The following is a 14,322-nucleotide window of genomic DNA, read 5'->3' on the forward strand; positions in this document are numbered from 1 at the left end:
TAACCTACACTTAAGCTCTAAACAGCCTAATCCAAACCCCACCAACTTCAATGGGCTTTAGATCAAGCATTTGAGAGCACTGTAACAAACACTGTTTCAGGAGGTAATTCCCATGCAACATCAAACTATGACAAGACACAAGAGGCTAAAAATGGCTCATCATAATTTATTTTATGTTAAAATGTACAGCTTGGGGGGGGTGTAGTTTTTTGCAGTTTTTATTTTTGTTGCTTGGGTGGGTCTTCTGTGGGTATTTTTTTAAGTGACTGACTAAAAAGATAACAGATAAATACAAGAGTGTCACTGGGTCCTATTTTTACATGTATCAAGCCTCTTCTGTTCGGCCCTTACAGTCACTCTGTACAGGTACAAAGGCTACAAAAAAGGAAGCAATATAAACAGACACAAATAACTTTTGCCTTTTTACATGCGATCTGTAAGCTTAGTTTGAGCTATTCACACGCTACTGCTCTATTTTTTCCCTTAAAAAATAACTCCAATATTTTATAAAGATAGAAAAATCTACAGATGGAATGAAAATGTAAAGTTAGAGGCATTTCCATAAAATAGCAACTTTACACCAAATTCACTACTTTTTTTTTTAAATCCTGCCAAGTATTTGGACATATACGAAAATGTTTCAAAACTTGACAAATAAACACTGAGATGTTTCAATCAACAAAAAAACGTAACTTTTTATAAAACAGAAAGCTGCCTTTTTTCCTACCCAGCCCCAAAGAAACTGGTCACAAAAATGGAAAAGAGTCTCAACTTTACACTAAACATACAGCAATAAAATCCTTTGAACTAACCAAAATGTGAATAGCTTTTGCAGCTTTTTTTTATTATTTTTACAAGTTTTATAATTAACAAAAATATAGTTCTGGTTTTTTTACCCCTCAAACTAGGGTAACCTAATCAAGGCAAAAAAATTAAGAAATGGCTTACTGTTAAGCACAACACTTGTACAGTACTACAAAATGCACTGTCACTAACAAAGACATTAGCGGCATGCAGAAGTGTCACCTTCAGAAACAAAATAATACAATAAAAGAACTGCTAAAAGGCATTTACATGTGGGGAAAGGAGAGAGAAAAAGCTCATGATCCAGTACTGTCTGATAGTTTTGGAGTCTATTTATCCACATTTTTAATGGGAGCAGGCACATAAAATGGCTCTGAACCATCAGCTGCTGTGTAATTGCAGTTCATAGAAAGAGTTCTTCCTTTCCAGAGAACTTCAAGCTCAATGAAATAAACAAAAAATGGAAAACCACCTAATTCCCCCCAAAGAGAAGTTAAATCTCACAATGTTAAAAAAATAAACAAAAAACCCCAAACAGAACAAAACAAAGAAAAAAAAAAAGAAAAAAACAACAAAGCAAGAAATAAAGAAAAACTTGTATAAGGCTTTCTGCTGCATACAGCTTTTAAATGGTGCCAACAAATGTTTTTGCATTCACACCAATTGCTGGTTTTGAAATCGTACTCTCCAAAGGTATTTGTGCAGATCAATCCCATACGCCAGTTTGGTAGTGTGTCTCTCCCACGGGCCTACCTTCTCATGTAGGATCCATTGAGAGACTGTTTGGACATGCCTGTGTTCATGTAGCCGTGGTGGCCCGGAGGAGTGTACATCATGTTACTGTGGGGTGCTGTCTGCATTGGCTGCTGTGCATATGGCTGAGTTCCCATCATTCCCATCTGCATCTGCATAGGGTACTGGGGGGTTTGATTCATATACCCATGATTACTGTGATAGCCACTATTCATCATTGGCTGGGACATACTGTAACCATTCATAGCATTAAGGGTATTCATATTCATGTTCACTGAATTGACATTATAAGCAGGGGCTGGCATCAAATTTACACTCATGTTCATGCCACGCTGCATTGTTAAGGTCCGTGCAGGCCCTTGCATGGCCACAGTCTGTGAAGCTCGCCCATAAATTTGTGGCTGATGGGCTGCAGCAGCAGGTGGCAGAGGCGTGGATTTGGTTCTTACAGAGACGTGACCTTTGCTGGCCATCTGAGTCTGCAGTCTTTGGGTGTGGGATATTCCAATATTCGATGAAGTCATATTACGCTGCAAAAGGGGAGGCGGCAAATTCATGGGAGGAGGAGTAAGGTTGGGGGGAGGGGTCATGGTAGCCTGTGCTTGGGGTCCTCCAGGAACAGCATGTGGAGACTGAGAAAGCTGAACAAGCCCTGTGTTACTTAAGGGGGCAGACAAAGAGGCACTGTTTGCATAGGAAGTTACAGCAGCTGAATGGCTGTAAGGCAAAGAATGATCCATAAGCGTATTAGTTAACTGCTGCAGTTTAGCAAGGCTGAAGGTGGCAGATGGCTGTGAGTAATGCCCTGCTCCGAATTCACTCTGCCCCATTCTTTCATACAACCCAATGTTGGCATTGCTAGTCTCGGGGATTTCAGTCAACTGCATAGGTGGTGTGAAATTAGCAGCCATGCTGCACTGGGATAACTGTTGGTTGCTGCTTGGAGGCCTTTCAACAACACAACCTTGGGGAGATTTTACATTACAAGTGGGAGGAGAATTGATGTTTGCTTGTTGCATCATACTGCAGCTTCCATTAATGTTAGACATCTGCTGGGTCACTGCACAGCTACTCTGTGTTAGGTTACTAGATGTAAGGCTGCTGTACGAGCAACTGTTTTGAGAAGAGTTGTTTCCACAGATACTACTACCCATTGTAGAATCGTAACTGCTTGGGTTTTCATAGTTTTCTGTTGTGCTCTCAATACTTCCTAAGTCACTAAACCCACTATCCACAACTTGCTGCGAATGATCAGAAACCGAGGGAACGTCCATCATTGGGCTGGTCTCCATGTTCTGGAGAGACGGCACAGAAATGGCACTTTGATCTGGGCTGATCTGAGCATAGCTGTTCTCTAAAGGAGCAACATTTGGACTATTAACAGAACGAACTGACTGGCTGGGATGAGAGTGCACAGAGGAAACTGGGCTGCTGTGGTCAGACTGCTGACAGTCATCCAGTGTGGTCATCTGGGGACTTTGGTCATTGTGGGCATAGTTCTGCAAACTTCTACAGGCCTCTTGAGTCTCTGCACAGTCCTGAAATGTATCTTCATGTTCACTTGTTTCTTGGGTTAGAGACTGTACTGCCTGCACTGTCTCTGAGTCAATCTCCATGGTCTCAGTACTCTCTCCCTTGAAATCGGAATGTAATTCTTCACCAGCTTTTTGGTCCTGGTTGTTGTCTGCATGATCATCATCAGATTCAGGCACTGGGTCTGAATCTGTAGCAAGTTCCTTCTGGTCACTTTCACACTCATCAGCTGCAAGGTCAACACCACAATCCATTAACTCCTCCTGATTTGAATTACCAGTTTGAACATTTACGTCTAAAAAAGGTTGCTGAGTTTCCAGCATTTCCTTGAAAGCTTCACCAGGCAATTCCTCTTTCTCCACTTCTGTTGAACCCATGTGACTATCATCTTCATCATCTGCATCATGATCCTCATTGTGAGAAGGTTCTTCATCCTCCTCCTCCTCTTCCTCCTGATCATCCAAATGCACGGACTCCTCTTTCTGCACAAAAACTTCTTCTGCTTTGTCTTTTTCTTGATCTTTTGAATTGATTCCATCTTCCTCTATGCTCCTTTCTTCTTCCCCAGCTTTCATAGTATCATTTTCTTGTTTTTCAAAGGGTTCACTGGGTGGATGCAGAGGTTCAGGTTCTACTTCTTTCACCTCATCATCTGGTGGTGCTAATGCTTCAACAGGTTCTTTAATAGCTTCCTCCATAACAGCAGGAACTGAACAGGGCTTATCTTCAGCTACTTCCTTCTGTTCTTCCACCAGCACCTGATAGTCAGGCTCCATGGGAGTCTCGGGTGGAGTGTATAAATTAAGCTTAAAGCCAGGTTTTCTTTCTTTGCTTTGCCTCCATTTAGATGGACCACGTTTAACTCCTTTAGGCCAACCCTGCTTACTCTGTAAAGGTTCAAGATTGTCTTTAGTGCTTTCTTCCAACACAGCTACATCCTCTGTATTATCTTTGGGAGGTAACAGAGACAAAAAAAAAACAACAAAGTCTTAGCTTGCAGACTAATCAATATTTTCCAATATAAACCTGAAAATAATTTATAAACTCAATGTACTAAGAAAGTACAAAACAGAAGTTATAAACAGGTCTCAAAACACAGTAGAACAATGTAGTATCTGCTGCTCAAACACTACACAGATATGTTATGCTTTGGTGGCCTTTCAACAGACACACAATTTATCAGAACCACCATTTATACATTAAAAGAATCCCAGAGATTTAAATGACAAGACATGCAAACTAAAGCAAATACTGTCCAAATATTTGATTTTCCACCTTTGGTTTTAGACTAGAAGTATGCCTTCGCTTTATATAGACATTTATCTAACACACATTCATCTTTTTTGACAGTAATGCCATGAAAGTCTGGAATTTCCTCTTTGACCATTCTGGAGGACAAGCCATAGCAAATATATAATCATGCTTTAATACCAATACTGAAAAAAAGTGGTTCATTCTAGTACTTTCTCATGGGCAACATATCCTGACATGGCTCACAAGAGATGATAGAAGGCAAAAGATAATTAAAATTACACAGAGTGCATCAGAACACTAAACTAATCCATTGACTATAAAAAAAGGACCCAAACACATTAATCTCTTTCCTTTCTCCCCAGCTACCACTATATACACTCCAGAAAAAAGGAGAGTTACCAAGATATAACATGCTGCTCTTGGGAGTGTAATGGCTTCAGTAATACTCCTATATTGTGATGTCATGGTCCATGGACAAATACAAAACATCAGTCTAGTTAAAACAGTGCAAACCTGACTGCTGGGACATAGCTGGAACTTGCTACCATTAGTTTAAATAATATTGTGGTAGTATTCTAATCTACCACATCACACAAGAGCTGTCTGGAATAGAAATCAGCCCATGATCCCTCAATTGAGGATCGCAAGGATGAACCTTCCCATGCAATTACAAAAATACTGAAGTAGTACCTACTGTCTTCTTAGAGAAAATACACAGACCTGAGAGTCCAGTCATTAATTCCAGAATTAAAACTCATAAGCATAATTTGAGGGCCAGGACATCAAGGGAAGAGTGCACATCCAGAATAGCTCATTAGTAGTTTCACTATCCATCCATTAACTTTTCTCAGTTACCCTTGAATTCAAACTAGAAAAGCAGCTTTGAAAGGACAAAATTAAAACTGTCTCTTTCAGGGGAAAAAAAACCCAGGATCCTGGTGCTGAGGATATATTATGCCACAGAAGCACCAAACATGTCACTGAATTACCAACAATACTGAACAGAAAGAGATTTGTGTATCAAATCTTACTTTTTGCTTGTATCCTTTACCACTGATACAAAAACTATATTGGACAATATTCCAGTGATACCCCTTGCAAATGCCCTGCTGTAGGGACACAGAAACTGTTTTTGGCAATATGACAAGAACTTCAATGCCTGAGATGGGAAAAGATTTGTTACCTGAACACAAAAAGCAAATTATAACATTATAATAATAACAGCTAAATACATTTCATTAAAAATTTCCAGATTTATGACAAAAATTAACACTTCTTTTGAAGGCAACCTAACAAAATTATTTTTGTGAAGATATAAGAACATTTTAAATGTACCTGTACAATTTTCATCACTCCTGTAACAATGAATATCTTTCTCCTCCTTGTTCTGCTCTTCTTCCTCCTGTTTCTGCTGCCCAGGTTGATACTCAAAAGCTTTTCGAATCACAGGCTTCAAGTCATCATCTTCTCCATCCATCTCACAGGTGGGTTCCAGCTGTGGCATGGGACGCTCTTCATCTGAGTTATCAAATGGCTCATTCAACACCTCCGTTGTTTCAGAAATTGTCTCTGTTGTAACACTGCTATTTATCCTCCTGCGTTTACGGCCCCTTTTCTTTTTCAGTATGAAAGGTCTCTGAAAAATAATTCCACAAATCAAACTCTTCCTACATTCCCATTCATTAACTGATCCTCGACATAATTTTTTGTAGAATGAGTTTACAATAATCTATTTATTCATTCAAAAAAACACCTTATGTGGCATCAAATTCAAATGTAGACAGAATCTAAAAGTAAAATCTCTAAAGAGTTTAAATAGGTAGGTATACAAACCCATCTCTGTGTGAAAATGAAGAATTTTCTTTATATTGTAGTGTCTTTTACCTTCTGTCAAATAATATTCATAGTACTATTACCTAAATTGTACTCTGTACATTATACAATTGTACATTTTTCTTCTGCAAATTTACAACTCCCCAACAACCTTCACAAGTGTCAAAGCTTATTCTTCTACATTTCGGGTTTCTGCTAATTTTAGAAATAAGTACGTACACAGAAAAACAGGTAACATTGAAGAAATGCACTTCAAAATCCTACAGTTGGCTGCTATAGAAAAATTTGTTTAAGATTTTGCTTTTCTATTATTATACATTTTCAGAGATTTATGGTTACTTCAAAGTAAGCTCACTTAAGAGTATAACCAAAGAGACAACCCAATTTCCTAATCCTCAACAGAGACATCTAAATACATGGGCTAAGGTGAGTGCTTTAAAATTTTGGGATTCTTGAGTTTACTAATTTAAGCAACTCAATGAGTTGATTTTTCAAAGAAATTAACAATTATGCAAATATGGCAGTAACCACAGAATTTAACATTTCAATTAGAAGAATATGGGTAGAAACACCTCTTTTGTTTTAACAACATTTCTTTTGAAAAACAGTACTCCCCTTTTAGGAGTTCCTATATTAAAAAAAAAACCAAAAACAAACATAAAAAGACCAACCCCATAAGCTGGACTCCATCTTAACAGAAAAAAAGGAAGATCCATTAAGATACTGAACCAATACCAATGCCAAACAGCAGAGGGCAATCTCTAGTTTAAAAATTAACAGAAAATTCTAATTTCCTTATGTCACTAGTATTTCATAGTTCTGTGAAAAATCCAAAAGACAAAAAATTGGATGGAGTGCAGAGAAAAGAAGAGAGGAGTGTTAAGTGTCCAAATAACACATAAAGGACTAAAACAGTCTGATAAATGTTTGCTAGGTTGTTATTTTGATGATAACTATTTGATTGAAATCAGAGACAAATGACTTTGAACCAAGGCATTGAAGTAACACACCTTTCTTTTCATGGCCAGGGACTGGGGCTTTGTCAGCCGGGGAGGCGAACTCTGTTGATTCTCATCCCCGCCATCCTCCTCACTGCTTTCTTTAGATTGTTCTGTGGATTGCCCTCGGTCCCCCACCACTGCCACACTTTCTGAAGATCGCAAATATTTATTTTTAGATTGTACTTTTGCAGGTGATTGCCTACTATTAGTTCTTGTGGAGAATATTTCTTGCTCTTCCTTTTCCCAGCAGCTAGCTTGTTCCATAAGACGCTCAGCCTGAAGGGTTGAGGTTAAAAAAACAGGTCACTGAAACAGCATTTACTTACCAATATCCTTTACATTCAGCTAAATAGTTAAAATAAGTCAACCCTGATTAGCACTGCTGGCTAACCTAGCAACAACATTTCAGCTGAATCATCTAGTTGCTCCTTTACAACAGTTAACAGATAACAAACCAAAGAAGATTGCATTTCATGGGATATTTAGCACTATTAATGATGCAGCGAATTGATTTAAGTCCTTTAGCACTACATTACATGCCCACTGACTGGATCACTTTGAGCAAGTTGAGAACACAAAGAATCGATTGACAGTGTAGCCCCTGAGCTCTGCACCAAATTTGATCTGATTACATGCTCTTTGACTACCTCAAGAGTGATAAATACAGCTCCACGACAAGTGATTCACTTTTAAGTTTTCATATGCATCCCCCCAAAGTTACTGTGTTGCTGCACAGCTTCCAAAAATTCTGCATTACAATAGCAGTATGTAGCGGTCAAAGTTAAATCTGCTCTATTTAAGACAGTCTACATTGAATATTCAGAGTTATGAAAGCCAAAGGAAGAGAAATTCAGAAGATATATCTCTGATATTACCTCCTTTTCTGCTTCCCTCTCTTCTTCAGAAACTGCAGCATTAGAAACTAACAAAGGAGTCCATCTCAAGCTTTCGGGATCTACTTCATTGATACGTGGATTTGCTTTCAGTTTCTCCATATGACTTGAAATCAGCTTTTCCCTTCTAATAATTACAAATCTACAATCAAATAAACAGCAATTTAATTTAGAAAGTGATCACCTAGAACAGCCTTTCTATACGTGACATCTTTTTGCAAAACAACCTGTGAAAAAAGATGGGTAAATGAAAGGATCCATCAAACTAAAAATACCAGCTGACACAGTGATAACATCCTTACACTACTGACTGTTTACTGAGAGGAAGTGAGGAAACAACAGCTCATGAAGTGAAAGCTCAATATTAACAATCACTAGGGCAACAGAGAGGAAAGTAAAGGTTTTATAGTTGACTACTCTAAACCTAATTCAAGAGGTTTCATGTTGGCACTTGAAGCACTGCCAGAACAATTTCTAATTTTAATATTACATATAAGCATACATAGAAAACACCATGGATCATCAAGTCAAGAGTGAGAAAGTCATAATGTTACAGCTGAAGATGTAAATTAACAGGACAAGAAAATAAGTCAGAAGCACAGGTTTTCTAACAAAGTATACAACCGTACTTTAGTCCTGTGCTAATGAAGTACTATATGACTTTTCAATTATCAAGAAGTGGTATATCAAAAGTAGGTAAAGACTAATAAAATAGCACAGTATGCTAATATAGTAGCACATATCCTATCAAACTCCCCTGTTACAAAGAACTATACAATTCTAAATAACAAGGATTAGCAAGAAGTTAAAGAGCTGTGAAAATCGGATTGGTGAAGAAACAACATTCTCTCAGTGAAATACGAAGTTTAAAAAAAAGAAATCAGGTCCAGAATCATTTTCCCAAAATCGTGACAAACTTCTATTTGACTGTATGTTAGAAAAATTTCCCTTAAAATACATTTGTCCTCAGGTCGTCCATAACCAAGTACTCCAGAAAGGGTTTGAGGCAATTCCAGCACTCCTCTTACTACTCTCATACACCATCTTGTAAACCAATCTCCTTTTTGAAGACTTGCATTCTTACTGGTTCAAAAATTACTAGTTTTGAATACCAGTGCTGGGACAAATAAAAATTACTGAGGCTGAACTTTTTCTGATTTTAATTTTCTTTTTTTGGCAAGCCAGTGTTTGTAAGGCAGCTTTGCTTAATTATAAAGTTTCTATGATTGGCATATACAGAAAGAATTAAGATCATCTTCAGAAATATAAATACTCTTGAAAGCAATTTAAGACATTTTATGGAAAGAAACAGACTAAACAAGAACAGCAACTCAGTAAAGTTCTAAAATACCCATCAAGAACATGAAGAAAGAAGATATTCACACAACAGGAACTCACCTTCTCAGTGCACTGACATTCAACATTGATCATAACACTAAATAGAAACTTGTATTACCAGTACCTTGAGCAGGAGCACTTCATGTAGAGTTGATCTGATCCCATGGTTTACATGAATTCAGCAATGATTGAAAGAGGAGGTGTGGAAAGAGACACTGACACCCACAAACACAAATTTTTCTCTCACTGGTATTCAAAGCAAAATATTTGCACAGCAAGAGCTGGGAACACTTAGGGAAGATTATACTGAATGAAACAAAACTCTTAACAGAAAATGTGTTGAGCTGGCCACATATTTGTAATAACCATTAATATGAAAAGAGCATCCAAAAAATCCCCAGGAAGAAAAGCTCTTTAAGTAAGACCCATGCATACTGACTTCTACAGTAAGATGGTTATCACTCATTTTACACATACATTTTTCACATTAACTGTTTTGTAAGTAGAGAATGTTTTGTCTCAGAAATTTAAAAATATTTTTTACAAGATTCACTAACCTATCTTCTCTTTTATCTATCATGCTATGTTGCTGCAGGGTTGTGGCAATATCATGAGGACACATTCCAGTAGCTCGGCTCATTCCTTTGATACTGATTTGTTTTTCATGGTGGCAGTTCAGGTATTCCAATATGACACTTTTCCAATAAGCCAAGTATGAGAGGCGACCCAGATCAGACAATGGCTTTTCAGGGGATCCTGCTTGACCCTCTCTTCTAGAAAGCAAATAACCTAGAATAAAAATAAACAGGATACCTTATGGAGATAACAAAAGCAAGGAATTTTAATTAGCCCGTAAGAAAGTTAGAATTAATGCAAAAGATCATCAGCATGACTGATTGAACTACTGGAATGTCTTGCAATTAAAGAAATCCTCTCTATAAAAGAGATAAGTTTTCATCATTACAGTGACACAGGAAAAGATCAAATTCTTGTGAGTGACTCAGATCTTATGTTATGAGAATCAAGCATTAACCAAAAACTTTTCTAATTGTAAGGCAAGGATAAAAAGAAAAAGCAACATGTTTGGGAGCAGGTCCCATCATACATGTTCTCCTTTAGAACTACAACTTTCTGGTCTTCTGAGAAACTTTTACACCCAAGTTACATCAGTGAAGCCAAGAGCTTTCAGAAGAATCTCAAGAGAAAGTATTATGGGTAATATCAGTTAAGTCATTTTTCTTCAAGAAGCCCCAAGTGACATAAGGTTTTGATTAAACAGCTAGAAGTTGTATTTTGGAGGTAACATTATTCACAAGATGAATTACTCAGAGAATTAGTTAAGAGAAATAATTAAAAAATAATCTCCCTTAATTCACATTTAAGAACATTCACATAATTCCTGCTTGCGGTCTTCCAGACAGCAACTGATCCAGTATTACACAATATACCACCTTCATTTTATAGTCTATGTATGCTGTAAGTCCCTTTTAACTCTTCAGCTTTAAGAGGATTTTACACTTTAGAATAGAACACACCTGCTTGGAGATACCAGATGATGCCACCTGTAAAACTTATTCAGTATAGAGAAAAAAAACAAACCAAACACAATTAATAACAGGTATCCTTTCACAGTAGTTCATCCCTCCATGATACATATTCAGTATTGTGCCTTTCCAAAAACTGCCAACACACAGGCCTTAAATAACTAGGCTTACAAAATGCTTCCTCTGCCATAAGCACAGACATCATGTTTATGGAACTCCATTACTCAAAGTCATTTGGAATCCACCAAAATACGCTGTTCTTGTGCCTTCCAATACTCTTAAAATATTTTTTTCACCTCAAATTTTTCACTTCTATTTTTCAAACACTGATGTAAAAATATCTAGTAGTCATGTCATGTTTGTTAAACTAGCCTCTTCACCAAGTTTCTCCTAACCAAATTAGCTATAAATTAAAAGCATATAAGTAACATCCAGGTTTAAGAGAAGCAGTGTCTGTTTCCTTATTTTGCTGTAAGGTCTGCCATACACAAACCACACACAGAGGTATTTTTCTTGGGTAAAAACATGAAATACACATATAAATGTATGTCTATCTACTCTGCCTGAAACACTGGTCTTCCCTTTCTTGGACACAGTATCAAAGGTCCACAACAGACTTCAGAAAAACCATACACAGATATGCATTGTAGTCCAATATCCAGTTTGCCTCAAGAAATTTACAAAGAAAAGCAGACATCCTACCATTTCAAGTGATCACAACAGAGATACTGAAATAAGTGGTGTGCCGTTCCTTTCTATTAGTATGATTTGTGATAAAATGCCAGAGCTTCAGGAACACCACCCCACATCTTCCTACTTCTACAGAGCTCCATGAAGCCTGCCTACATCTGCATGGTATCACCGAAATTCAGCAGGTAAATTTATTTTGTTTTACAGAAGAAACACTACCACAAAAATTAAGGAAATGAAAGTATTTTAGCATTGAAATTGTGGCATGTTATACTTTTTTATAACTAGATGATACATTTTAGTACATCTTGGTACTACATGCAACTACTGTTGACAGGAAACGTCAAATTCCACATTCAACACCACAGTGCATCCTGAATAGTTTGAAGGTAAAGAATTGCTGCTTTAATTCCAACTGCAGAAAAGCACTCCTACAGCATATAGACTATTCTGCCTAATTTTATACAAAGCTTCACTTGTACCAAGAAAGAATTCTGGATCACCTTGTGTGCAACACACAAACCCAAGTTTTATATTAAAATGTCACTGCCCATAAAAAAATTGCAAAACTGAGGTAGGTAGCAGAAGTAGTGATAGAAGCCTCAACAAAGGAAAAGAGAGGGAGAATAACCTAGATTTTAAAAATAAATCCATGAGGAGAACTTAGAGTTGCTTCAAGTAACTTTACAGTTTACCCTACCAACTTCACATTCAAGAAGTCTTGGGCACTAATAGAAAGTGTTTGTAGGGTGTTTGCAAGACTTAAGTTTCATTCTTGCTTTTCAATACACTTTAAAGTTACTTTGACAAAAATTCTTCCTCTACTTTAGTTTTCCTCATAGATAAGGGAGCTGTGCCTATAGTTTCTTGGTAAACATATTATGAAGCTGAATAAAAACCACTATCCAAACAAGAGCTTGGAATCATTACTTAGGCAACCACAAGTACCTTTAGAGTTTTATGAAACTGGCTCACTGTACCTTTCCTGTGTCTGGGGATTTAGAGACTAGTTCTTAGTCATTATTTTCACTCTACATTAAAGCAGTGAAACATTACCTGCATGGCAGTAACAACTGACAGTATTCCACCCCTACCTTTCTAAAATATAACCTATGCTTTTCCAAAATACTCACATTATAGAAGATCAAAAATATAAATCAGAGGTAACAGTCTTGGTTACACATAGCAAGCACTGAATGGAAAGCCTCTCTTAACAGATTCTGTGATTTGAATCACACCTATTAGATTAAACTTACCAAAGAGGTACCAAGTAATTGATGTAAAGTGCAGGTAAATAAAAACACTGATCTTGGTAGCTCATGTATCTATCCTAAAGCATCTGAGATGAGCACAATATGCCCCGTTAAACAGATACCTGCAGCCTCACTGTGTCTGCCTAACCTTAACGATCAATAGCCTCTAAGTGGCAACCTGAAAGAACTTTCTCAAAGTATAATCCTTGATATCAGATTATGAGCAATAGCAACACTCACAGGACAAAATAGAACTCTTCACCACGCAGCCTCGAGAATAAACAAGCCAGACTGTATGCTACACAAAAAACTAAAACCACAACAAAATATTAGATCTAATCAAGAACAAAGAGTCATCTATCTTCTGGGCATATGAGTGATAGTATCACAAAATTCAACAGCCAAAATATCATTAATGATTTTTATTTCTTGCCTTATCTCTATCCTCCACAGCAAAGCAAATGCGACCTACAGCCTTTGATTTCTGTCATGCAAACTTTCCCAGAATCACCAGGGTTTCATCTTATCCAAGATTTGAAACAATTAGAAGAAATGAAATCTGAGAAAGTAAAAGATTGTATAATATACATCAATTTTATGCCCCAAACACAAATTTAGGAGATGATTAGGCATTAAAATATACATTTAAACAAACTGACTTGTAATTATCTAGTAATTTCAATCTATAGCATTCCTAGTAACACCCCTGAAATAGCTACAGAATCCACAACACACTTATGTGAAAACAGTAACTTTAATACATCTGTGCCAATCTCCAGAAACTTTCAGTTAGTTAACTACTGATTTTTTTTGATGCTTGGTTCTGTATCTTCAAACAAGTTAAGTAGCATGAGATCAGAGGTCCAGGCTTGATAGCAGGACAGTGGCCAACAGAGACAACCAAGGGACAAACTGAAACTGGCAACCACCACCTGAAACACATGCAAACAGAATTAGTATGGCTTCATCAAAACAACTGGAACCAACCAGATGAGTTTCATGTCCACATTTTTGGGCATTTTTTTAAGAGCTTGGTAACATTTGTTAAGTATCACTCCCTTCTGCAAGCAGGGCAGGGTCCATCCTCCTCCATTCACTGCATTTACTTCTGTGTTTACTAAGAAAAATTTACTGTCATGTCTGCTGTGAGGTGAACAGACTTCTATCTCACCAGCTCTCTTCTGAAAATCAAGATCAGATTGGCCTCCTTTCACTCCTGTGGCATGAAAGCAGTTTTATGCATACTTCAAGTTACAAACTGCCAAGAGCAGCTATTTCTTTAAGTCTCGTATCTCCAAATTCTTTCCCTACCACACACACTTCTAAACATCACTACCTCGGCTTTATAATATTAAAGACAAACCAAAATTTTCAGTTTCCTTGAGTGCAATTAACACTGACCACAATAATTTTGAAGCCATTAGGT

The 14,322-nt window shown here is 37.2% G+C and overlaps 1 protein-coding gene across 4 annotated transcripts in view; it reads right to left on the minus strand.

Moving 5' to 3' along the window:
- Positions 1-152: 152 nt before the first annotated feature.
- KAT6B (lysine acetyltransferase 6B) overlaps positions 153-14,322 on the minus strand; it is a 108,315-nt gene continuing 94,145 nt past the window's right edge. For all 4 annotated transcript variants that reach the window (XM_058840786.1, XM_058840784.1, XM_058840783.1 and 1 more), the window contains 5 exons: positions 9,967-10,198; positions 8,054-8,213; positions 7,188-7,454; positions 5,680-5,980; positions 153-4,039 (listed from right to left, as the gene is read on the minus strand). In XM_058840786.1, the coding sequence (XP_058696769.1) occupies positions 1,554-4,039; positions 5,680-5,980; positions 7,188-7,454; positions 8,054-8,213; positions 9,967-10,198 (3,446 nt within the window). In that variant the 3' untranslated portion in view covers positions 153-1,553. The remainder of the gene's footprint in view (positions 4,040-5,679; positions 5,981-7,187; positions 7,455-8,053; positions 8,214-9,966; positions 10,199-14,322) is intronic.

Source organism: Poecile atricapillus, chromosome 6, assembly GCF_030490865.1.
Source record: "Poecile atricapillus isolate bPoeAtr1 chromosome 6, bPoeAtr1.hap1, whole genome shotgun sequence".
Taxonomy (NCBI): domain Eukaryota; kingdom Metazoa; phylum Chordata; class Aves; order Passeriformes; family Paridae; genus Poecile; species Poecile atricapillus.